Raw genomic sequence first — 27,448 nt, 5'->3', positions numbered from 1 at the left:
CACTGGGAAAAGAATTAGGCAGTCAGAAAGAGACAGCCCGTTTTCATTTGCAAAATTCTGGCTGAAAGTCAAAATGAACTGTTTCAGTATTGTTACAATAAAGCATCAATAATTCAAGAAACTAAACATTCCAAACAATAAACACAGACACAAATCATTTTCAACTTTAGCTATTCATATTATGCTACTTAGCAAAAGGATTATTTGGTTTTCCTAACAATCCGCAGGAAAAATCACAATACTAAAGGAAAGCACATATAAATATATACTAAATACTAAAGGAAAGCACATATAAAAAGGATGCTGAAAGTTATGAAAAATGTAGCATTACCTCTTTAATGAGATACGACAATACAGACTCTGTCTCATTCAGAAGTGCAACACTGCATTTCCCCCTATATAAACACACACAAAAATCAACAACATATTAATGATTTATAACGCCATTTTTTTCAAGCAGCAAATGACAACAGATAAGTCAACCAAGTTCAGAATTTAGAAATTTCAGTTAAATCTATTATTTTTAAGCAGGAAATGGCCATGAATGCACTATGAGTAAACAGGCTTCAGGAAAGGGTATACGTGTGAAGAAAGTAAGAAATTTCAGTATCATCGCAAATACAAAAGAACTAAACACATTAATTAATTCTGCATAAAACTCAACGGAGAGGAAACATTTAAGGAAAAGGACCGAGACCTTTAAAACGGTATCATCTTCATTTGAGGTGCACCCCACTTAAATGAATGTTTTCAAAACTGGCTGTAGTGAAGTTTATTCAAAACTAAGGTTATCTTAATATTGTTCAAATAACAGGCTCATGTAAAGCCAAGCTTGGGATCCTGACTGCGTCACTCTCTATGCCATATGTAGCCTCACTGGCTGAAAGATTACAAAGGTGGGGGAACATAAGAAGAGCCTTCTGGATCAGGCCAATACTCTGTCTAGTTCAGCATCCTGTCTTCACAGTGGCTGATCAGATGCCTGAGGGAAGCCTGCAAGCTAGACAACAGAATTCTGAATAGGAAGCTGCCTTCTACTGAGTGAGATCATCATTCCTCCTTGCTCAGTATTGTCCATGCTAAGTAGCAATAGCTCTCCATGGTTTAAAGCAGAGAGTCTCTCCCAGTCATACTGGGCATTGCACCTGGGACGTTCTTCTGCATGGAAAGCAGACGCTGTACTACTGAGATACATCCCTTTCGACCCCCAGGAGGAGGAGATCAGAAAGCTTTGCTGGAAAGGATGAGGATAACAGTTTTCCATCCAACAGAGCAGAAACAAAACGCTGGTCATCTCCAAGGGCAGTAGGTGACTGAACACCCCAGATAATGTGTGTTTCTCCAGGCCATAGAGCAAAGGCAATGTAGCCTCTATCCATTGCTGAACTGAAGCCTGGGAGCCCAGCCCCTTGAGCTGAACATCACCGAGAGGCAAACCATTTTAATTGAATAAAGACTGCAGATTGGCCAGAAACTGGCCCAGATAGTTACAGAGCTTCTGGGAAAGGGAAAGAAGCCTCCACAGAAATTTCCATCCACTAAATGTGCACATATCTGGAATCCATTCTTACAAATACAGTGGTACCTTGGTAGTCGAATGGCTTGGCTCCTGAACACTGCAAACCCGGAAATGAGTGTTCCAGTTTGCGAACGTTTTTCAGAAGCCGAACGTCTGATGCAGCTTCCGATTTGAGTGCAGGAAGCTCCTGCAGTCAATCGGAAGCTGCGCCTTGGTTTTTGAACCATTTTGGGAGTCAAACGGACTCCCGGAAGAGATTAAATTAGAGAACCAAGATACCACTGTACTGTAATAGGTTAAGATCTGGTGAAGTACAAGAACAACTTTGTAAAGTATACAGTTTGGGATTTTATTCCCCTTCCCCCTTTACTTGCCCTTCTACATGGGTGCTGTTTCTTTTTATCTCTCTCTTTTATTTACCTCTCCTCATGTTTAGTGCACATATAATTATGTACTTTTAAAATTACAATAAAGATGTCTGCGGGGGGAAGTGAGCACAAAACACCCCCAGGTCTAGTGGATCACGGCTGATGCATGTGTGTGCATGTTCAAAGCCGAAACAAGTGGAGAATTCACATTGTCAAAGTGCTGAGTCATTTTTTCCCTGGCCACCACTGCAAGAAGCAGTAAAAAGAACTGAGTATTAGGTGGGTAACAGGGTGGCCACATGACACCAGTGTGGTTAAAACAAGAGATTGCAAAACTCCAAAAGGACCTCTGCAAATTGAATGAATGGGCAGTAAAATGGCAAATGTGATTCAATGCAAGCAACTGTAAAGTGTTGCATGTAAGGAGCAAAAACATATTAATTTCACATATATGCTCATGGGGTCTGAACAGGAGGTGGAAAACCAGGAGCAAGACCTTGGGGTCATAGCAGATAGCTTGATGAAGGTGTTAGCCTAGTGTGTTGTGGTCATGAAAAGGGCCAATTCTATGCTAGGGATCATTAGGAAAGGAATTGAAAACAAAACTCCCCAATATCATAATGCCATTACAGTGGTACCTTGGGTTACATACGCTTCAGGTTACATATACTTCAGGTTACAGACTCCGTTAACTCAGAAATAGTACCTCGGGTTAAGAACTTTGCTTCAGGATGAGAACAGAAATCATGCTCCGGCGGCGCGGCAGCACCGGGATGCCCCATTAGCTAAAGTGGTGCTTCAGGTTAAGAACAGGTTCAGGTTAAGAACGGACCTCCGGAACGAATTAAGTACTTAACCCAAGGTACCACTGTATACAAATCTATAATTTGGAGTACTGTGTACAATTCTGGTTGCCTCACCTCACAAAGGATATTGTTGAGTTGGAAAGGGTTCAGAAAAGGGAAGCCAAAAATGATCGATGGGATGGAGGAACGTTCCTCTGCGAAGGAACGCTGCAGTGTTGGGGACTTGTTAGTTTGCAGAAAAAGCAAGTAAGAGGCAACATGACAGAAGTTTGCAAATTTATGCATGACGTGGATAGAGAAAAGTTTTTATCCCTCTCTCATGACCCAAAACTTGTGGACAGCCAATGAAACTGAGTGTTAGAAGATGTGGGACAGGTGAAAGAAAGCACTTCTTCACACAAAGAATAGTCACAACTATGGAACTTGCTCCCCCCAGGAGGCAGTTATGGCCTCCAACTTGGATGGCATTAAAAGAGGTTGCACAGTTTCAAGGAGGAGAAAGCTACCAACCGTGATGGCTATGCTCTCTACCTCCACAGTTGGAGGCAGCAAGGCTTTCAAATGCCAGCGGCTGGAAACTACAGGAGGAAAGCGAGATCTTGTGCTCATGTTCTGCTCGCTGGTTTCCCACAGACATCTGGTAGGCCACTGTGAGAACAGGATGCTAGACCAGATGGACCATTGGCCTGATCCAACAGGCTAAATGTGGAAAACAGCTTCTTGGGAGTATGGCTTACAGCATTTGAAAGAGGAGAAGTCAAAAGAAGAGCTCTCAAATGGACTTACAAAACTACAGCGCTGAGATTTTTAGATTTCCTGTCTCTCTGCTTACATCATTATCATTCCAAGTAAGCGACTCCCTACTAGTTTTTTCGGGCTTGTTGCTGACCAGATGTTGTCGTCTGGCATACTGGATTTTTAGAATGTCTTTATTATTATTCAAGGGAATAACATCTGCAGGGCTTAGCTGCTCCAAAAATTATTTCAGTGTCTTCTTTTGATTCAGTTATTGTTACTGTTATGAAACTTCACTAGCAATCTAAAAGTGAATGCCCATTTGTAAGTGGATTTTGAAACACAAAACACTGTGTTTCAGATCTAATTTGAATGTCAAGTGATGCATTGAAAATCTATTTAAAATATAAATCCAGGGCTGTACTCTTACTCTTGGAAAATTTCAATAAGACTATATTCAAATGATTAAAGGTGGTTGGGAAGAGATATTGTGAACATTAAATAAATCTATTAAAAACACTGGAATATTGACAAATTTCTCCCATTCATCAGGTGTCTTGATAATTAGTTAGAAGACATCAGAAATAATGTTCACTGGAGATGTACAGCAAAATATTTGCCACTCAATTATTATTTTCAGATTAATAACTTTCATTTATTTATATCACACCGTTTTTTTCAAGGCAGCTCACAACACATTTATAAAGCAAATGCAAGATTACAAAGTTCATACTGTAGAAAAGGGAATCACACAACTATGGGGGGTCACCATCGAAAAGGCCCTGGAAGTATTAATATTAGCAGCAACTTTAAACAAGCAAACAAACAAAACCCTGTTGTACAAGCTTGGGTAGCTACCTTTTTTGACCTGAGGGCTTCATTCGCCCTTTGCTATCTCCCAGGTGCCACGTGCCAATAGTGGGTGCGACCAAAACTGGATAAGTCTCACCACATACTCTCTCATATGCAGACACACACACACACACACAAACACACACACATAGTCATAGCTGTCAACTTTTCCCTTTTCTTGCAAGGAATCCTAACACAGCTTCTCCTCCTCAACTGATCTGACCCATGCAATTATTATTTATTTATTAAATTTGTATAGCACCCTATACCTATAGATATCAGGGCAGTTCACAACATAAAATTGCAATATAAGAACCGCAAAATACATGATAAAAATAAGAACAGAAACAAGCCAAGAATCCCTCCCCCCGCCCCTTCCACAACGTATTTTAAAGATCATCGGATGTCAATCAGCCAAAGGCCTGATTAAATAGGAACATTTTCGCCTGATGCCAACTGAACCTCCCTGGTGTGAGCATTTCACAAATGAGGCACAAATTAGTTGCTGCCATTGCTCTGCTCATAAAACAATTAATCTGCTGCCTAGGGAATGAGATGGTTTGTGTACCCATCAGAGTGCTGTACTTTGTACTTAAAACAAACAAACAAACAATGCCACTGCTGCCCAACTTGGTTGGGTCTTGGGGAGGAGAGGGGGAGGGGGACAGAAAAACCAGCTTGGCTATTTGGGGCTTTAAATGCTAATATTAAATTAAATTATTTAGTAATTACAATAGGGCTGCCATACGTCCGGTATTTTCCAGACATAGCCGGGATTCATTGGGTCGAAAATGGCATCCAGGTGTTTGGCAGCCCATATTGGAAGTGTGATTTTTTTTGGCGATTTGCCCCCGAATATAAAAAAGGTTAAAACCTCCTTATAGTAATTTCAGATACTGTTTGGGAGGACAAATCACAAGTGCAGGTTCACACCGGCAGCAGGACCAGGGGAGGAGTGAAGCAGCCACTGTACCCACATGCTGCTCATGCATATGGCTTAGCATTACGTGTGAACAAGGCATTTGCCCATTGCCTGTCTAAGATTAACCTCCATATTATCACATTTTCTTTTCCTCTGCTCCTTTAGGCTTGGGACACAGACAGATCTTAGTACCTGCTGGATTTTGTATTCCTGAACCCCCACCCCCCACAAAATGTAGGGGCAACCATGGTTTTCACTTTGCGACTGAAATCTGTTTTGCATCCCGCAAAGGAAAAGGAAAAGAATTCTGGAAAATTCTCAAAAACTGGCTCGTTACCTTGTGACATTTACCATATTTTTCCATGTATAAGACTAGGTTTTTTTCCTAAAAAAATAATGTCCAAAATTTGGGGGCGTCTTATACATGGGGGACATCCCCCCCCATTTTCTTAAATCGAGTTCCCAAAAATAGGGGTCGTCTTATACATGGGGGCATCTTATAGACAGAAAAATACTGCAGTTAGTTCTAATAAGGGCATTGGTCTGGTGTGGTATTTTTTTAACAATTAAAAGGAGCTTTAAAAGCATGGCATACCAGTTGCAAAGTCAGAAAATTCTCCACAGCACAGGTAATATTGTCCTTACCTACGAAGCCTCCAGAAATGAATTACTGCGGGGGGTATGGTTGTTTTAAAGAAACCACTTCCATCTGAAATCTGTGTTTTAGTTAATTAACATTATTGGCCTAGGTACATGTGTTCTTTGCCTAAAAGCAAGCAGCAGTTAAGACAAAAATAATCCCAAGAGTCCCCTGTGGTCTTAAAAATCAATGAAATTGAGCCAAGGGGGTGGAGAGTATAGCATTTGTTATTCTGTATGTGGGCTTGGCTGGTAAAATCTTAACCATCAAGGCTGCATTCTAACCTCCCCCACCGAATTGAATTAGAAGGATACTGTACTGATCATTAAGCTAATTGCTAGATCTCCATCTGATATTCTGTCTCACACAGTTGCAATTAAAAATATCATTGGTCATCAGTATTGATTTTTGTAAATGAAAACAATTAAATGGTCCGACTAGGATTATTGACGTTTCGTAATAAATGCATTTAACATTATTTAAATTTAGCTCAATAAGCTTGTTAATTTGAAAACCTGTTTGCTTTTTAAAAACCAGTTCCATCCTCAAGATTACATAAAGGCTTTTTGCTCAAGGCAGTTCCTGCAGCGTTTAACCTCCTTATTCTTCTTTTTCGTTAACACGACCACCTGAGAGATTCAAATCTTATTTTAAACCAGGATGTTTGAGGATTAATGGAACAGAAAAGCAAACATCCATTATACCAAGGGATATTGGTCTTAAAGTAATGGCAATAGAAACATTAGTCAAACAGAAGGCTGCGCATGCAAAATGGTGCAAGCTTTGGGGCCATTTGAACAAAAGGAGCAGTACCTAGAACGCGTCTGACTTTCCTACGGAAAAATTAATGGGGCTTAGAAGCACTTCAGGTCTGTACTTTGCACTGGGCATTTTAGGCTGAGAAAGCAAGAGAACTTTGATGCTTTAAATCAATAATACTGCCTTAAAACGAAAGGGATTTCGACTTCCTTGTTAATGCCCTGGATTTTAAAAAGAGGACAGATTAAAGAGACCAATCAAATACTAGACCAAGGAAAGCCAACTTCTGTACTCCTGTAGGTTGCGAAGGTTCTGGTTTCGAGAAAGGGAGGAGAGATAAAGAGGGTCACGCCCAATGCCCACCCAATGTGTGCTCCTGTTCCCAAACCCCAGAATTTATACTGCAACGATAAATATCTGCAGATGATGGCCAGAGGTTGCCCACAACTTCAGCTACCGAAGGTAATTGAACTGATTTCTATAAACTTTTTTCTTTTAACCTAACATTAGAAGAGGGACTCAGGTGGCGCTGTGGGTTAAACCACAGAGCCTAGGACTTGCCGATCAGAAGGTTGGTGGTTTGAATCCCCGCAACGGGGTGAGCTCTCGTTGCCCGATCCCAGCTTCTGCCAACCTAACAGTTCGAAAGCACATCAAAGTGCAAGTAGGTAAATAGGTACCGCTCCGGCGGGAAGGTAAACGGTGTTTCCGTGTGCTGCTCTGGTTTCGCCAGAAGCGGCTTAGTCATGCTGGCCACATGACCCGGAAGCTGTCTGCGGACAAACGCCAGCTCCCTCGGCCAATAAAGCGAGATGAGTGCCGCAACCCCAGAGTCGGTCACGACTGGACCTAATGGTCAGGGGTCCCTTTACCTTTATAACATTAGAAGATGCATGCAAATGTAAGAAGAGTCCTGCTGGATCAGGCCAGTGCCCCACCCAGTTCGATATCCTGCTCTCACAGTGGCCAACTAGGCGCTTAAGGGAAGTTTGCAAGCAAGACCTGAGGTGTAACAACATTTTCTCCACTTCTGGCTCCCAGGAACTGATATTTGGAGACATTCTCCGTCTGGTAGCGGCAGCAGAACACAGCCACTGAAGGCCTCATCTTCCATGGATGCCAAATCCTCTAGTGACCATCACTACATCTTGTGACAGTGAGTTCCACAGTTTAACTCTGTGCTGCGTGAAGAAGTACTTCATTTTTTTTTTTGTTCTGAAACGTCCAACACTCAGCTTCTCTTGATGGTCTTGAGTTCTAGTATTCCCCCCCACCCCCCTTTCTCCACACCATGCATAAACCTATAGGCTTCTACTTTGTCCCAACTCTTTACTTTACTTCTTTGTAAACTAAAAAATGCCCCAAATGTTGTGACATTTGTCACTGGGGAGTTGCTTCGTTCCCTGAGTGATTTCGGTTGCCCTTTTCTAAAAATTTCCAGCTCTACAATATTCTTTTTGAGGTGAAGCAAGCAGAATCGTGCACAGTATTTCAAGTATGGCTTCACTACCATAGTGATCTTATGGCAACGGGCAGTTTTATTTTCAATTCCTTTCTAATGATCCCTAACACAGAGAATTCGCCTTTTTCACAGCTGCCACACACTGGCTGAGCATCTTCATCTATCCAGCACAAGCACAGCATTACTCCTGGTTAGTCATCGCCACTGACTGGTCAGGCTCCCCAGGAGCATATACGTAATATTAGGATTTAGTTATTTATAAGCCCCAATGTGCATCACTTGGTACTTGCTTATATTGAATCTGCTATTTTACTTACTTACTGAGAGATCCTTTTAGAGCTCCTTGCAATCCGTTTTTTGTTTTAGCTGCCTTGAACAATTTGGTATGATCAGCACATCTTGCTACCCCTAACTATAGATCCTTAATGAGCAACTTATAAAGCACAGTCCCAGCACTGATCCTTGAGGTAATCCGCTTTCTGCATACCTGTCCACTTATTCTTACTCTCTTCTTTCTGCTCCTCAATCAATTTCTGATCCATAAAGGTAAAGGGACCCCTGACCATTAGGTTCAGTCGTGACCGACTCTGGGGTTGCGGCACTCATCTCGCTTTATTAGCCGTACAGCTTCCAGGTCATGTGGCCTATTTATCTACTTGCACTTTGACGTGCTTTCGAACTGCTAGGTTGGCAGGAGCTGTGATTGAGCAACGGGAGCTCACCCTGTTGTGGGGATTTGAACCGCCGACCTTCTGATCGGCAAGTCCTAGGCTCTGTGGTTTAACCCACAGCGCCACCCGTGACCCTACTTCTGATCCATAGGAGGACCTTATTTCATGACTGGCAAGCTTACTCTCACTTGTATGTCTTTCCAGTTGGTACAGCATTTTCTCCCTGTAGTGTTTAACTGCAGCATGGCAAATCACTATAACTCATATTGTCTGAAAAATACATCCCACGTCCTGGGTGGATTGCAATTTATTCCTTTCTCCAGAAGAATCTTGTGTGCTTTTACTTCTACATTATTGGAAATGAAACTTTACAAAACGCATAGAAATATGTTTTAGTTATATATAAAATAATGCAAACATGTCATTTGTCCCCATGTTATTTTCCCAATTAAAATCTGTTTACTACCGTATAGCTATTTCCCAGATAGGGGTGTGCTTGTGTGTGTGTGTGTGTGTGTGTGTGTGAGAGAGAGAGAGAGAGGGGGGGGGGGAGGGAGAGAGAGAGATCTCAGATGGCCAAATGCAGGTGGAAAAGGGTTCTATTCTCCCTCCTTACTAGCTCCTCTGAACAAAGTAGCACTTAGCCTGGTCTTTAAACTGCAGTGTACTCTGATTGCTTGAAAGCTCACGTAAGTGCAAGCAACCTCTCCACAGCCATTTGCTACGACATATTCTGCCAGGCTGGAATGCAAAAAAATATTGGCAGATGTTTATGCACACCCATCAGAACTTCCTCTTCCATACTGTGCAGAAGATTCCTGCATTGCAGGGGGCATTGCGCTAGATGACCCTCATGCTCCCTTCCAACTCTACAATTGGTTATTTTTAATTATTATTTAGAATATTCCTATCCCGCTCCTATCATAACCAATCCCAGAGTGGGGTACAATATAATTAAAACTTATGGAAAGTAAGCAATCACAGTATCACTTAACAGATAAGCCCCTGCAATAACTAACTAAAACTAATTACACTTCAAATCCAACAGATAGATAAATAAGATTTCCACTTGGCACCTTTCAGTATTTCCATCTTTCAGGATCTTCCATCTTTTGCTGTTTGAAAGTTACAGTGCCCCTTTCCTATTTAATTGAATTCACACTGTCAGTTTAGCTCTCATGCGCTTCTGCCACAATAGGATTCACAGTTGGATCAGCTAGAATTACTGGTGGCAGATGCAGCTGGCTCTCCCACTTGGGATGCTGAAACAGACAGCGAGAAAGTACAGTTATCCTCCTGGGGAAGAGTAGCCAGGACCGAGCACGCTTTTAAAGTGGTAAAATACTCCACCCACCCACCCTTTACTTATTGCATTGGATTTTGGAATGGGAACTAATTTTTATTCTCAGTCTCAGGGAAGAAAAAAGAGAGAGGCTGCTATATTCCAAGCCCCAATCAAGTGGCAATGAAAACTAATGTTTTGTATTCCTATTAAATATATGTGTGTGTATCCTTAATAAATGACCACCTATTTATTTGTTTTCATAGTAAAGTTTCATGAGCCCACACCAGTACTTAGAAGAATTCATAAAGACTTCAGTCCAAACCACAAAAGAACTTTTACACACTTACACACACACACACACACACACACACACACACACACACACACAATTAGCCTAGATTCAGGTAGGTAGCTGTGTTGGTCTGACGCACTCGAAATATATATAAAAAATTGTCCAGTAGCACCTTAGTAAAGGTAAATGGACCCCTGACCATTAGGTCCAGTCGTGACCGACTCTGGGGTTGCAGCGCTCATCTCGCTCCACTGGCCGAGAGAGCCGGCGCACAGTCATGTGGCCAGCATGACTAAGCCGCTTCTGGCGAACCAGAGGTGCACATGGAAACACCGTTTACCTTCCCGCCAGAGCGGTACCTATTTATCTACTTGCACTTTGATGTGCTTTCGAACTGCTAGGTTGGCAGGAGCAGGGACCGAGCAACGGGAGCTCACCCCGTCGCGGGGATTCGAACCGCCAACCTTCTTATCACCAAGTCCTAGGCTCTGTGGTTTAACCCACAGCGCCACCCGCATCCCTTAGAGACCAACTAAGTTTGTTCTGGGTATAAGCATTCGTGTGCATGCACACTTCTTCAGATACACAATTAGCCTAAATAGGCTAGGATAGCATCACAATCTCTCAACATCCAATGGGCACAGCCATACCCAGAATGGATCTGTCTAACTAGAATTCCCTAATACCATGCCAGGAACTACAAGTAACAATTAATGCCTTTCTGCAAGCTTTCTTTCAATCAGCTTCTCCCCATGCCACAAGCCAAAGAGCCCCAAGCATCAATGATACAGAATGTTTAATTAGCCATTCAATGTCCCAATACTAGGCATAATTAAGAAAATAATAATTCTTGGGCATCCCATACAGTAGGACTTCCAACTTGTTTTCCAAACACCACACTCCCCCGAGCCACATAAAAAGGTCGTTTTCAGCATTCTGGAAGTCGCAACAGTACAGAGGAGCTGCTGTTCAAAGGTACTGTGAAAAGCTCATGGGCACACAAACCCACAAACATGCATAAAGCAGAATACTGCATCAGGCCCAAAGCCAACATTTTTATGCACTGTTCAGCAAAAAACAATACCTACCAGTCAACTAATATACTTTGCATACACATATTTTAAAATCGCTCATCAGAATCCTCCATGCAATCATACCAATTTTTCTAGGAATGTTTTTGCTGAGCTATTGTGCTCAGCTAATGGCAAAAGAAAACACTGAATGCAACCCAAAATGCAATTCAACAATTGTTTAAGATGGAAAAGAAACGAGGGAAACAGCTGCTGAAAACCTGCTGGGCAGATGCAGTGATGGAGACAAGAGCCTTTCATTTCTGCCCACTGAGTTAGCAGCAGGAGCTATGGCTAGGAGGTAGAGTGTTCATGACTCTAATCGCTTTTCCCAGCAGCTTCTTACCTGATGTGTGTTGCAGGAAGAGACTCATATTGGCGAGACAGAAACAGCTCTCTGTGTTTCAGTTGATGTTTCTGTTTATCAGTCAAATCTACTTCTTTGGGAATTTCACATTCTTCTTCAACTTCTTCTACACAAAGGAGGAAAAGAGAAGAGTGGTGTTACCTTCAGCTCCACACTTTCAGGCAGATTTTTCAACCCATACACCTTGCTCCTTTCATTTCTGCAGAACAACCTGGAAGCAACCAAATGTGCTCTGCATAGAAAGTAACTTTTCAGGGCTGGGGGGAGAGATAATCAATTTAAAGGCATGCCTTGCTTCTTGAACATGGCAAAAGAAGGACCTCATCTATACCTCATTCTGAAAGATCGGTCTTTTATTAAAATCAGGTTTCCAGTATATTGATGTACCCAGATTTACTGCAAGTAGTTTTCAATACCTTGGTAGATATATATCATCTTTCTGCCAAGCTACTCAAAGTAAATTGCATTAAAACATAACCAGGAATTGTCTTTGGCCATGACCTTGATTATTATAAAAATAGCCTATCCTTTTCTGTACATTTTCTGAATCTGTAACCATATACACTCAATTTTAAATTTGCCACCATACTATGCATGAAATTTAAAACTCTAAGCACGTTCAGTTTTCCTATCTACAGCCTACCTGTGGTCCCTTTGGGCCTCTGTTCAAATATTGAATGGGGTGGTATTCAACTAAGTCCAACTCAGAGTAGATAAATTAAAATTAATAAGTCTAATTAGTCGGGTCCATTAACTTCAATAGATATAATTTGAGTAGTACCTACATTGAATACCACCCTTGATTCCAAAAACGATACTTTTGCCAAGATCCAGAGTATGACTTCAGTCTCATGATCTGCTTCTCCTACTTCCTCATCATGAAAAGAAGTTTTTGAGCCAGTTTGTACAATCATTTCACAGCTGATTAAGCTGAGATACTCACAAACCATTTGCTTGAGCAGAGAGCCGCTTTGCTCTACACACTTTGCGTGAGCCTCAGTTAAACCAAGGAACATCTAATTAATCATAGCCCAGGAACAAACCAGGATATTAAATGAATCTTCAAACTGAGACACATCGCCAAAGTATAATCATTTGAATGTGACCAATGAATAAACAGAGAAATCCTGAAAAGAGGAGAATGAAGAAGAGGGAAATAACCCTACAACCTTTCATCTAGTTGTCATCAAAGTTGATTAACCTGCTTCAGGGCTGTGCCCCTTCAGGCTAAAGGTGAATGATTTTTTTTCTTAATTCAAAAAAATCGCTGTACATAGAAAACTAATATGTTGGGGCAGAGGTAGGGAACTTGTTGCTGGACTCCAATTCTCACCATCCCGGACTACTGGCCATGCTGGCTGAAGCTGATGGGAGATAATGTCTAACAACATCTATAGGCACCGTGTTGGCTATCCTTAGAATGATGGACCAGCAATGTGCCTTAATCAGGGGTCACCAACCTAAGGCCCACAGGTCGTTTGACCAGCCCACAAGCCGCCCCCGAACTGAGTTGCCCGCTTGCGCGCTGCACTAAACCGCACAGCGTGGCGTGGGGACTCACTTCCGCAGTGCTGGGAATCGCGTCTTCGCACGCACCGGAAATCGCACAGGACCGATCCGGCCCAGGCAAGTTATACCTTGCTGACCCCTGGCCTAAATGGATAATAGCTTCATATACATGAAGTAGAGAAAGAAAGTTTGTAACTGACAGGCAAGATTCAGAACTTTCACTCACACCACTAGAACTATATATGATGGGATTGATCCAAGTACCATGAGCAAAACTTAAATTATCACTTATGTTATTCTGCAAGCACTATTGGAAGAGTTCACATGTTTACAGTGGTACCTCGGGTTTCATATGCTTCAGGTTACATACGCTTCAGGTTACAGACTCCGCTAACCCAGAAATATTACCTCAGGTTAAGAACTTTGCTTCAGGATGAGAACAGAAATCGTGCTCCGGCGGCGCGGCAGCAGCAGGAGGCCCCATTAGCTAAAGTGGTGCTTCAGATTAAGAACAGTTTCAGGTTAAGAAGAGACCTCCGGAACGAATTAAGTACTTAACCCGAGGTACCACTGTATTTGGTTTGTATATTTACAGCCTGCCCTTCAACAAATCAGATTCTACTATCAGAATACTCAATGCAGTCGTATTATTGAAAAACCAGCCGTCTCATATACCCAATGTTGCCTGGGAATTCTAACAAACCAAAAAATCAATGCAGGTTCATGCCGCCATCTTGATTCGAAATGGCATTCAGCTATATCCAAACATAAGAACAAAACCTATTCCTTGATTTCTGGAACCAACATGCAAAATCTGGTCATGGTATCTTAAGAAACAGGCAAGCGCAAAAAGAACTGACAAACCGCTTACTAAAATAAACAGCAGACACATGGCTCTACAAGAGCACTGATAAATTCCTGCACAAATGGGAGAGAAACTTTGGATTTAGAGCCACTTTCCCCATGCAATATTGTAGCGCAAGCTGCAACATGGCCCTCAGTAAGTAGAAGACACCTCCCTGTGTGTCACTTTCTCATCCAACTTATACACACACACACACACACACACACACACACACACTCAATTTTATTATTTATACCCCACCCATCTGGCTGGGTTTCCCCAGCCACTCTGGGTGGCTCCCAACAGAACACTAAGAACAGAATAAAATTTCAAACATTAAAAACTTCCCTAAATAGGGCTGCCTTCAGATGTCTACACACACACACACACACACACACACACACACACAAAACCACACTTTTGCCTCAAGTTTTTCATTCCTTGCAGTGACTTTTAAATGCACACTATCCTTTACTTTCTAGTGCTTCTAACCAACCATGCTTCCAATTCAGAAATACCTTACAAATTTATATAATTGCTCAAAACCGTTTCCCTAGCTCATTTACTGGCTTTTCAAGTGAACCAAAGCACACTTTTTCCCGAGATCACAAATTCCTTGGTTATTTTATATTTCACATTTAACAAGACGCATAGATTTTCTTTTCATTAGTCTCCCCGCTCGTTTAATTAGACCGCCTATTAAACTCTAATGAAGAATGAAAGACTTGCTGCGCCCCTTTTGCTCAAACAAGGAACAAACATTAAATCCACCCACAGTGTCTGGGTGGCAGGGCACCTCCCGGCAGCGAGGAGGACTTTAAGAAAAGTCTCCGCCAAAGAATCGGCCTCACATTCATACCAGGAAAATGCAGCAGCATGTGATAAATATTTAATCGTTTTAGGAATCCAAAATCGGTGTGCTGTCATCAAGGAACAGAAAGCTGGAGCTATGAAAAAAAAATGAAAGCAGCAAGATGGATATTCACCGGGAATTTAAATTCATGCTGCTGAGTGAATGAGTGCCACAGAAATCTGCCCGTGTGGAAGGCTAGAATTAGTTCTGACCACAGTTGTGCATCATGGCCTAGGACCCTTGTACCTACAGGACCGCCTCTCCCGGCATGCCCCACGGAGGACCTTAAGGTCCATAAATAGCAACACCCTAGTGGTCCCGGGCCCTAAGGAGGTCAGATTAGCCTCAACCAGAGCCAGGGCCTTTTCAACACTGGCTCTGGCCTGGTGGAACGCTCTCTCTCATGAGACCAAGGCCCTGCAGGATCTGATTTCTTTCCGCAGGGCCTGTAAGACAGAGTTGTTCCGCCTGGCTTTTGGCCTAGAATTAACTTGATCCCCTCCCCCTCTTTTTTCCTTTTTCCTTCTGTGACGGAACTCCTACTTGGGGACTTCCCTGGCTTTTTTCTGGCCCACCTAGGACCAGTCTCGATAGTTAGCCTTAGTGAAGACTTGATGTTTTCACCCCAAAAAAGTTTTTGAGTTTCTGCTGAAATGAGGCTGCATTTTATTGTTGTATTTTAATCTTGTTTTTAAGTTGTATTTCAATCAATTTGTTTCATATTTGCTGTTAGCCACCCTGAGCCCGGTCTTGGCTGGGGAGGGCAGGGTATAAATAAATGTATTATATTATAAAGGAAATCAGTTATATTTTGAAGGGGGCAATTCTACCTGGCATTTTAAGGCGAGTCTCAGAATTGTAAGGCACCAGAGGCCATTCACACACATCCCCTTGATGTACATAGTTCCAAACTATCCCAGCTTATTCCATTGATAAACCTGTCATCCATGAACATGTCAACAACTTTTTGGAAGCCCGTTTATACATTAAAACCCAAAACAGGTGACTATATCTTATTAAATTCTAAGCCAAAACATGCAAAAGCTTTTTGTTCACAATGAGTCCCTTTGCTTCTCTTTGTATGAGTGCACCTTCAGGAGCAACAGCGTAGAATCATGAAATCATAGGGTTGGAAGGAATCCTGAGGAACATCTAAGTTCAACCTCCTTGCAATGCAGGAATCTCAATTAAAGCGTCCATGACAGGTGGCCATCCAACCTCTGCTTTAAAACCGCAAAGGAAGGAGAGTCCACCATCTCCCTACAGTGGACAGTCTGTTCCACTGTCAAGTAGCTTTTACTGGGTCTCACCTACTCACTGCAACAAGGCGATGACCAGGTCAGGCCTATGTGGGCACACTGTCAACACTGCCAGATTCACTCTGCCCCTGCCCCAGTAAACAACAGAAACATCACCATCAGAAGAGATGTAGGATAGCACCGCCCTTTCACACCATTACCTGACTAGAACAAGCCAATATATTAAGACAACTTCAAATTACATCTTAATACCTTGTCTGGTTCCATCTCTGGTAACCATGGCTTCCCAGTTTGATCATAATGCGAAACTCTGGTTAATTAAGAGGCTTCCTGCTTTAATTGTAACTCACCATGAAACCCAAAGTCACAATCTTAATGCCCTGGCAAACAGACAACAATTTTAATCAAGGATTTCTGCTTCGCTTTCTGATTTTAATCAACGGCTTGTGCTTGTTTGTTTTAATCAGATATATAGATCAAAGTTATTTAAAATCAAGCCACCTTGCTTTCTCTTTTACATTTGATACATTTCCAACTGGTAAACAGAAGAAAAGGAGAACCTTACAGAACAGGAACTCAAAAGCAGCAAGCTGAAAGTTAAGTTGAACGTATACTTTTTTAAAAAAACCAAACAAACAGAAATACGCAATCATATTCTGCAAGTTACATGCAGGATCACAGGAAGATAAAGAAATAATAAATCACACAAGAATTATGAGACAGCCATCTCACCGTTTAGCAAATCAGTTATCAGAGTTCAATACTGAACTATGACAAAGTTATTTATTTTGTACTACAGTCATACTTCAGGTTGCGTTTTTTTGTGTTACGGGCCGCCGAAACCCAGAAGTACTGGAACGGGTTACTTCCGGCTTTCGCGCATGCGCAGAAGTGCTAGATCGCGCTTTGCGCATGCGCACGTTGCGGGTTGCGAACGCTGCGGGTTGCGAACGTGCATCCCGCACGGAGCGTCCACTGTATCCCTCAATATATACATCAACTCCTGGCAGTGGAGCATATACAAGGTTACTTACAAATTGCAACTGGGAGAGGCTTCGAATTTTTCTGTGTGGCTGTTAGTGGGAAAGTGGCAATTTCTACAAAGAGATACAGAGAACCTGCCAAGCACCATAAAAAATATAGCAAGAGTAACTGCTGAAGAGGAGAAAGGTTGCAATAATGCTGCAACTAATTAGGTGTAGACTGAAAACTGGAGGATGTGCCGTGCCTCGTCACAATACCAGATTTGCATGAAGTCAGGGTGCGGCAGGAGAGCAACTGAGAAGGTAGGTTGCACAACAGCAGCAGCCATAGAATGGGAGTGAGAAGGGAGGAATACTGAGATGCCAAGGGATGGCACAGCTCCTGCAGTTTTAAAATGCTTCTGCCATCAACATAAATATGATCAGGGTGGTATAAACAATAAAATACAAAGTAAAACTAATAATAATAAAAAAAAAGAAAGCAGCTCCCTCTAATGCAAAACTCAGGTGACGAGTGCCAACAGAAATGGTGCCGAAATAAGGTCACTGAAGGAGAGGAACCACTATGGTTGGGGAAACTCTTGAGATTGGCAGAAGTATCAAAAAAAAAAACCCTAAAGCAGTAACAACCCCACCCCCTTCCCCAAAAACAGCCCAATGAAAAGTGAGAAATGCTCAGTAGCGGTGGAATATTAAATATCAATTGGAAAAGGAAAGTGGGAATGGAGGGTGGGAGTGGGGAGCAAAACACCTGGTTGAACACCTATAGATTATAGTATCCTAGATGACAGCATTTCTGACTGAATCATAGAATCATAGAGTTGGAAGAGACCACAAGGGCCATCGAGTCCAACCCCCTGCCAAGCAGGAAACACTGGCAGGAACCCTGCTGCTAGGAGATAAGGATACATTGCAAACATTTTGTTTTAGATACCACTTGTATGATAAAATTGGTCCAATTCACAGATATATTTTAAGGACCTTTAAAATACACAGCTCCCCTCTCAAAGAATCCTGGGGACTATAGCTTACCCCTCACAGGGTTCCTATTCCCAGCACCCTTTGCAAACTACAGTTCCCATGATGCTTTGTAGAGTGCCATGTGCTTCAAATGAACTTTAGATTTCAGCACCCAGGATATTTTATAATTGCCCTTAAAGTGGCTTTCCTTTCGAAACTCCTCTGTTTAACTCCAAAAAGAAAGCAATGTCACACGAATATATTACAATTCATTAAGAGGTTTAATGCTATTAATCATAGACAATTGGGACAAAGGTTTTTGGGCGGGTGGGGGTTCAACTACATGTATGAATTGCCATACCGATGGGATGCCTGTATTATCAAACAGCTGTTCTGTGAATTACCACTGTCAACTATACAATTTTATCACCACCTCTGAACTTTCCGCATTTAATTCCCTTCTAATCTATTTACTACACACACACACAACCATGAAATTCAGGGCAGTCCCTCAAAGTGCCACAAAACTTTTTGTTGCACAGGCTCTGCCTGGGCATTGTCTGGGAGAGCAGTCTGGATCGCCAACCCATCTGGACCAGATACTTCTGCATGGCAAGAACATCTGACTCAGCCCTCGCTCTCCAATACCAACACAACAGCCAATACAAAATCTATAAAGGGATGAAAGTTCCAGGTGAAGAGTCAGCCAGTAAAGATAAAGGAAAAAGGAACTGCTGTGCGTATGCTTTCTTTTATGCTGAAAACGGTTAACAAGCCTTTGAATGTGGCTAGAATGTTATCATAAACTTACTACTTTTTTTCCTAAATGACAAACAAGGCAGGTGGGAAATATATAGCCTACTCTGTTGAGACATTCTCTGGGGTGGATTGATAGCAGGCTGCATTTGCTTTTATGAGAAACCAAAGAAAAATACTAAGCTGGATCAACCTGAATTACTGAACACCTTGGGAGTTAAGTCAAACTTAAAATTGCTTAAGTCTGCTAAGTAGCTTAAATCAACAAATCAAACATAATATCCTGAGGTTTCAGACAGGGTTGTTTTTTTTCCTTTTCTCGCCAGGCCTACCTGGAGATGCCAGGTATTAAAATGACAACCCTTTGCATTCAAAGAATGTTCCCTTCCCTTAAAATGTCCCAGTTTTCTGTGAACATGTATTACAACCATTTCCACCACAGTCTTCATACTTGGAAGCATATGCTTGTCTTTGCCTTGAGACTTAGGTGGAAGTAAAAGGTAAAGGTAAAGGTACCCCTGCCCGAAGGCCAGTCTTGACAGACTCTAGGGTTGTGCGCCCATCTCACTCAAGAGGCCGGGGGCCAGCGCCGTCCGCAGACACTTCCGGGTCACGTGGCCAGCGTGACAAGCTGCATCTGGCAAGCCAGCGCAGCACACGGAAACGCCGTTTACCTTCCCGCTAGTAAGCGGTCCCTATTTATCTACTTGCCCCCGGGGGTGCTTTCGAACTGCTAGTTTGGCAGGCGCTGGGACCGAGCAACGGGAGCGCACCCCACCGCAGGGATTCGAACCGCCGACCTGACGATCGGCAAGTCCTAGGCGCTGAGGTTTTACCCACAGCGCCACCCGCGTCCTTAGGTGGAAGTACATAAGTGCTAATGAAATAAGTACATTTCAAAATTATTCAGTAGAATTTCTTAGAAGCTTATGCAGACTGGATAGAAGGCAAATTATCCCCTCTTAGCATTTTTCCTTTGCACAATCATATTTTGTCTCTCCCCCTTTTTTAAAGAGATATGTATGGGCAGAGGAGAGGGTAGACATTCCAGGGCACAAGTGTAAAGCTTTGCACTCATGGGCCATGTTAGTTGGATACCACCTTTAAAACTACATGTATCAACAACTGTGACACACTTAGGAATGACCAGGGGGTGGGGAAGCTTTTATTGTAAAAATCTTTGAAAACATTTCAGTGCTCTTGTTGGCATCCGTCTGTCTCAAGAGAGAATGGAGTGCACCCCTGGGGGTGGAGTCAAGCCACTGTGTTTGCAGCACTGAAGTGACCTCCCCAGGACAGAAGCCTGGGCAGCGTGTATGGAGGTCCTCAGCTGCACAGAAGACAAGACTCCATCCCGGCCTCACTGATGTCATCCAAAGGAAAGCAGAGTAATACGTCTGGCACCAGCTTAGCTGCAGGAGTTGCCAAGAGGTGGCGTATAAGTGCCAACGAACCGTCTTTGGGACTCCACTCTGGACTTGTGTAGGGTTTACACCTTAGCCTTTTCTTCTCCCAAAGATCTCCCACAAAGCAGTAAAGGTCTAGGATCAATGTTTTCCTTCTCCTTAATAGGCTATCTTCCCAGGTTGACGAACCCCACCTGCCCCTCTATAGCACATGCAGAAACCACTTTCTTGACTGTTGGACCCACTATTGGTCTTGTCTGTGTAATCCATCAGAGTTTGTCTTCACATGCAGGGGAATTCTCTAACTCACCCAGAGTTTGAAATCCATTGGCTATCCTCATCTTGTTGAGCCGGCCAATCTAAGCCATTCCTCCCAGTTAAACAGAGGCAAATTTCTAATTTTCAGCTTCAAAAGCAGCTGAATTCCATTAGGTTGAAAACTTCAACCATTCAGCAAGCACAAAACGCCTGTGTGTTCTTAAAATGCTGCCACCTTCCCTTACTTCTTCATGACCTCATTAGCTTCCTGTGAGCATTATATCTAAATTGCCTAGGTAAGGTCAGCCACAGACTGGGCATTATCTGCAGCCTATAAACCGGAACTTCATTACTGTGGCATGCTTGAACCTGTTCCCGCCTCCCAGCTTTCAGCTCTCATCCACTGTTAATTAGCTCTACAGCGACTCCCCACATACCAACTTCTGTCCCCTCCTATTCACCATAAAACAACGCAACGATTAACTCTATGTATCTAATCCACCAAAGCCAAGGAGGCCACCAAGCAGGTGCCCATCATTCCTAGACCTTCTCCAGATCAATAGTTATCCTCCTCCCAGCTACAGTTATCATTGCTGGGAACCAGTGGTATCTATCAGAGGGAGAGAAGCCTATAGCCAGCCAACTACATATTGTACCTGGTCCTATGCAACACTCTATGCTGCAGGAAACTGTATCCTAGATGCAGCCATGCCACACGTGTTTCCCTGAACCCCATTCCCTCTATTCAGTTCCACCAGGGACGGAAGATATTTGGTGGGATGCAGCTTTATGGTCTCTTGATTTTCACATAAGAAGGCTGTTGCACCTGGAGAACACTTTGCTACACCCCTCAGAGGCCCATTGTGACATGTTTGCACAACTCTTTGAGGATGAAGTAACTCTCCTTCAGCACCATATTGATGGGATAGTTTCTAATGAGGTGTCCAACGCTATTAGTGGGACCAATTTCAGCTGACGTGGCCTGATGATACAAAGTGCTTGAAGTGACACACTCAACTATGTGCCTCTCTTGTGAGCAAGATATGACTGGTTGGGCACAAGGGGTGGTTTACACCTTGAGACCTGGTTATACCACTGGTCCCACTCATCTGACAGACAGGCCGGCTTAGGATGGGGGAGCTCAGGATCCTGTACCAGCTGCATTCTGTTCCCTGCCCCTGTTTTATGCCCTTGGTGTGTTTCCTGCTTTGGCTGCTTGTATAAGCTTGCTTTTCACTGTCCCCCTCCCCTTACACGGCTTCCTTATTTGAATCATTGTTATTACTATTTTTACTGGTCACCCCCCTAAAAGCCTTACTGTTGAAAGTATGTGTTTATTTTTAAGATTGTCGTCTTTCCTCCTCCACAAAGTTGGCTCAATGTCATGGAAATGGAAATCCCCAAGGACGTACTCTATGGGGAGCGGGCTTCAGGCACCAGGCCCATCGGCAGACCAACTCTTTGCTACAAAGAATGAGACATGCAAATAAGACATGAAGGCTGGCAACATTAACCTCGCCATGTGGGAATCCCTTGTGGATCACCTGAGTGCCTGGAGACAGGGTCAGGTCATGTATCCATAGGAAGATCCATTCTTCGTATGAAGAATGGCTGCTGGGAAGAATAGAGAAGACACACAATGGTCCATCTGCAGCAGCACAACTGGAGGCCTTTATCTGCCTCAGCTGCAACAAAGCAGGTCTCTCCTGTATCAGTCTCTACAGCTACAACAGGCGCCGTACCTCTCTTAACAGTTTGACTTCACCCCCAAAGGTGCATTTCTCCACTGTCTCCTAAGACACACAGAATGCCAACAAAATATTAAAGGAATCCCAAGTTGATTTAGAACAGCTTTCAATCTCTTTATCTACCTTATTAGTGTCATTCCCCTCCTCCAACGAGCTGAGGGCAACACGCATGAGACACTGATAGATTACAATTCTCATCACCCCTGACCTTCAGGGATTCTAGCGGGGACTGACAGGACCTCTGGAGGAACACAGGATCTCCAACCCCATGAGATGAATTCAGCTGAAAGGCACCGACTTGCCTGCAATATCCCTAGTTTCCTGTATGCATTTTGTAGGAAGATACTAAGAGTTCTCCCATGCCTTATAACTCTGAACGCAGACATGATACATAAATACAAAGCACTTCTACTGGAGCATGCAAAACTCTAGGTACAAAATGACACAAAGCTGGTAAACAGATGTATTTACACAGGGTGGAGGTCTGCAGAATAAAATCCCCTTTATGAGAGCTTTGCTTTCCCAAATCTCATTAATATATTAACAAGCCATTCACTAAAATAAGCCTATTGTGTGCTTATGACAATATAAAACTTTTGCTCTGTACTTAAAGAGTTGACACTAATCTGGTTAATGAGACGCTCATGAACAGGAGTCAACTACTAATTATACACTGTCATTCACAAAAGGGAGAAATGGCTATTATGTCAAGGAAAGGAACTCATTATTAGTGTTCCTTTATGTCCTCACCCCCAGGGTGGGAGAGGCACAGCATGTCTTCCTCAAAATAAAACCAAATAAAGCAGAATTATTCGATGACCACCGTTAAAGAAACACTACAGAAGGTTTGTTTGTTCAATCTTCTGCTTATTTTTTTCAAGAAGTTCAGAGAAGCTCACATTAAACTGCTAGGCAGGCTTCGCTCCACTCTATCTCTGAATAACAGATGATAGGACATAACTATGACAAACAGCTATTGCATTTATGCTCTGCTCTTCAGCTTCCTAGAGGCTTCCTAGAGGCATCTTCCTAGAGGCTTCCTAGAGGCATCTGCAAGGCCATGGCCAAAGTCAAAAAGAGGATGCTGAACTCAATGGACTTTTGGTCTCGTCTTGTGTTCAGGCACTCTGTGCTGTTAATTCCTTGTTATTTAGAGCTTAACTAAATGTCCAACACTTTTAAGCAGCTCAAGGGCTGAATCACAAGGAACTTATGACATTCCATTCCATTATTTGTTTACCTCTCCAGTTGTCTCCCAACCTTCTCAGAGATACCAGTCAAATCCAAAGCACTGAGCAGGCTGACATCCACTCTGCTTTAACAACAGGCTTATTCACATGTTACACTGAACACAATATCCATATTTCTACACATGTACAAGTGTTTTGTGTGGAAGAGTGTACACTTGCTGATTTGTACAGCTCAGTTGTTGTGTACAAAGATTACACAGTGGTACCTCCAGCTGCGAACAGGATTCGTTCCGGAGGTCTGGCCAGATCCTGAGGTTTGCGCAACCGGAGAAGCGGTAGACCGCTTCTGCACATGTGCGTGCGGCAAAACACTTCCAGGTTTGCCACTTTCGCAACCTGAAGTTTACATCGCCCAAGCGTAACGTAAGCCAATGTGCTACTGTACACTTGTTGAATGCACGATGTGAATACCCCTATTTTTAAGAGACTTGTCTGTTTTACACTAAGGTGAGCAGAAGGCTCTAGTGGTAGCTCTCTGGGTGATTTGAAGTAGATCAGCAGTAATTTCTGATTTCCAGTTGTTTAACAATAGCAACAATCTAACACCTGTATATAGTCTGTCTTATCCAGGTGTCTTTTGACATGTGGTGCTTTGGCATCCCTGCTATCCTGTGTGCCTATAGTCGCACTGCCTAGGCCAGGCATAGGCAAACTCGGTCCTCCAGATGTTTTGGGACTACAGCTCCCATGATCCCTAGCCAACAGGGCCAGTGGTCAGGGATTATGGGAATTGTAGTCCCAAAACATCTGGAGGCACACTTAGGGATTAGGGATCCGCAGAGTCTTCTCAGCTTGCGTAACAGACCTCAGCAACTCAGCATTTTGGCTAATCTACTTTATTTACATATAAACACACACGGAGCACTGCGACATGGTTCCTTCTCTCTCTAGCATCAGACAGCAAAGAGAAAATGAACAAAGGACAATAATCCCACTTCACAGAACACAGTAACACAAACATCCTGTCTCTGTTACTTCCCACTTTGTGGAGTCAAAACATACACCGTCATGTGATAGACAACAATCCCATGACTGCAACCATGGAGCAGGAATTCTAACAATCCCACCCCTTGATTCCTTTGTTTTTGGGTCGGTACATGGATCCATTGGGCTTTTAGTTGTTGTTTAAAGCTTGGATTTTGTTGTATTAAATTGCACTTTATACAAAAACCTTTGTGAGCCACGTTTGAAGCCTTTTTGGCCGAAAGGCAGCATCGAAATAATCTATAACCACAGAAAGAACAATCTGTGTTAGCTCTACACAAGGGATGGGCAAAATATCTGCTGGGAGATCTCTGAGTAGATCTGATATTATTTCTGACTCTCAGTTGTTTAGTAATAGCAACAAAATAACTAAGCTCTTGCTGTAAATTATACTGCCAAAATGAAGCAATCTGGGGTGAACCAAGAAAGGATATTTATGTGCAAGACCAGTGAACTCCATTCAATCATTTTGCTTGGTTCCTTGGCTCAGAATTCTAAGCATATGCCTTTTTGCACCAGGTCAAGTTGGAAGATCTAAAGATTGTAATAAAAAACTAAATGGATCCTACAAGGTGGAAGTCTGTCGGTCTCTACTCTACAATGAATACACTAACTGTCTTTTCACCCATGATCTCATTAAATAATCTATGGCCTTTTAAACTGGGGGGGGGGTATTATTTGTGTATGTTACTATGGTATGTATTTCTATCTTTTTAATATTGTAAACCCCCCTGTTAGCCTTGGATGAAGGGTGGTATAGAAATTTTATAAATAATATAAATAACTAAATATAAATTAAGTATTATATTATATTTATATTAAATATAAATATAATATAAACTAACTAACTAAATAATATAAAAACTGGGAAATAGCTTGATATGCTTGGATGGGTGTTACAAAGCAATGAAAAAGGAAGAATAAGAAAGGAAGAGTAAGGAAAGGGCGGAAATCAATACGGCATTTTGCCATGATAATTTCCAAAAACTTAGCACATTATTTATGCATGAAATAATGAAGCCTTGTTGCGAAAGATAAAGAAACCGCAAACTACATTAAAGCTATCCCTCTTTGGCAGAATATCAAGATATAATTATTTTTTATTTATTTTTTTGGCAGAGTGTCAAGTTCTAAACTTTCAGTTCTGCCTCAGCTAAATATCTTGCTCCTATCGTTACCAATTAGAACTGAGCAGAAACAATCGCTTCAATGGCATATACAAAAACAGAGTTCGCACGGGCAACAAGAAACTACGGCTAAAGGAATTAACCTTCCAGGTGTAGACACGGCAAGGGCTGCTTACCAAATCGTGAATTATGTCACTGCGTAGATAAATACAAAAGAAACATACAATATTGCTGAGCAAAGCCACACAGATATTCAGCCGTCAACTATGTCACCGATAAAAAGGAGGAAATAATACTTTTCAAATGAAAGGGCTATCGATTCAGCATAGCAGTTCACTAACAAAAGGGGGATTTTTCTCTGACCCTGCACAGCTCTCAACAACCAGTATTTCATCCTAAGAAATCCATTCTACAGGGTCCCCCAACACTTCAGAGCAGATTTTGCTGAGGGCTGCAGAGTAAAGGAGTATTGGCAGAAATCGCTATCAGCAGCCTTCTTTCCAGAAGCAACAAAGCAAAGGGTGAAAGCTGAATTCCACCCTAGGGGTGAGAGTGAAGCTGTGCGGGAATGCAGGGCACTTAAAATGCAACGGGTTGTGGATAAACTGCATCTGCATGAAGATGTACATTCCAGTACACGCACACAGAAAACAACTGCAGAATCCATGCAGTTTGTTTCTGAAGGAAACAATCTACTTACTTGCATGCTTGTCTGCAAGCATGATGAGGCTATTCGAGATGTCACGGCGTCTGTAAAAGCACACCACTTTTGCTTCAACGTTGCCATTGGCAGTCTGCAAAAACAACACAACCCATTAACAAATCAATGTCTCACAATTGTGGAACACATGGCCAGCAAAACTTGGCTATGGGAAAGCACTAATTGTTTAATAAACCTCCACCTCATTAGTCTGTCCGTCCCGTCCCGTCCCGTCCCCCAGCCAAAGTTTATCTCCATCTTTTTTATGGTTGAGTATGTGGCAGATTATCAGGCCAACCATTCCCATCTCTTAATCCTGGGATAGGAATCCTGGCACCCTCTAGATCAGCCTTTCTCAACCTGTGGGTCCCCAGATGTTGTTGAACTACAACTCCCATCACCCCTAGCTAGCACGGCCAGAGCTCAGGGATGATGGGACTTGTAGTCCAACAACATCTGGGGTCCCACAGGTTGAGAACCGCTGCTCTAGATGCTGTTAAGACTACAACTCCCATCATCCCTGACCACTGGCCATTCTGGCTAGGAATAAGGGGAGTTGTAATCCCACAACATCTGAAGAGCTGAACGTTTCCCTGCCTCCCAAATTGCTGCATTCTCCGACTGGGGAGTGGGAACAGCCAGGATAGGAAGGAGATGCTGCTGGCTGCTCCAGTTGGGGAGTCAACAGTGCAGCACTTTTTCCACCCTTGGGTTAGAAGAGACCCCTGTCTGAAACCCTGGAGAGTCGCTACCAGGGTGGATAAAAATCAATGATTTTTTTTAAAAAAAATTTAAACTCAGATTTTTTTTTATTTAAATCAGTTTTTAAAAATAATGTGCTTTTGGAGGAAAAATCTTTTTAAAGACAGGTTTCTATTTAAGTTACATTATAGTCCAAAAGAGGGGACGTAGGTGGTGCTGTGGGTTAAACCACAGAGCCTAGGACTTGCCGATCAGAAGGTCGGCGGTTCGAATCCCTGTGACGGGGTGAGCTCCCGTTGCTCGGTCCCAGCTCCTGCCCACCTAGCAGTTCGAAAGCACATCAAAGTGCAAGTAGATAAAT

At 42.7% G+C, this 27,448-nt stretch overlaps 1 protein-coding gene across 5 annotated transcripts in view; it reads right to left on the bottom strand.

The window, feature by feature from the left end:
* MTA3 (metastasis associated 1 family member 3) overlaps positions 1-27,448 on the bottom strand; it is a 118,903-nt gene that overhangs the window by 79,673 nt on the left and 11,782 nt on the right. For all 5 annotated transcript variants that reach the window (XM_053383327.1, XM_053383328.1, XM_053383331.1 and 2 more), the window contains exons 3-5: positions 26,386-26,479; positions 11,728-11,854; positions 332-395 (exon numbers count right to left, since the gene is read on the bottom strand). In XM_053383327.1, coding sequence (XP_053239302.1) covers positions 332-395; positions 11,728-11,854; positions 26,386-26,479 — 285 coding nt within the window. The remainder of the gene's footprint in view (positions 1-331; positions 396-11,727; positions 11,855-26,385; positions 26,480-27,448) is intronic.

The sequence above is a fragment of the Podarcis raffonei genome, chromosome 3 (assembly GCF_027172205.1).
Source record: "Podarcis raffonei isolate rPodRaf1 chromosome 3, rPodRaf1.pri, whole genome shotgun sequence".
Lineage (NCBI taxonomy): Eukaryota > Metazoa > Chordata > Lepidosauria > Squamata > Lacertidae > Podarcis > Podarcis raffonei.
This window is presented reverse-complemented; position numbering and strand designations above follow the sequence as displayed.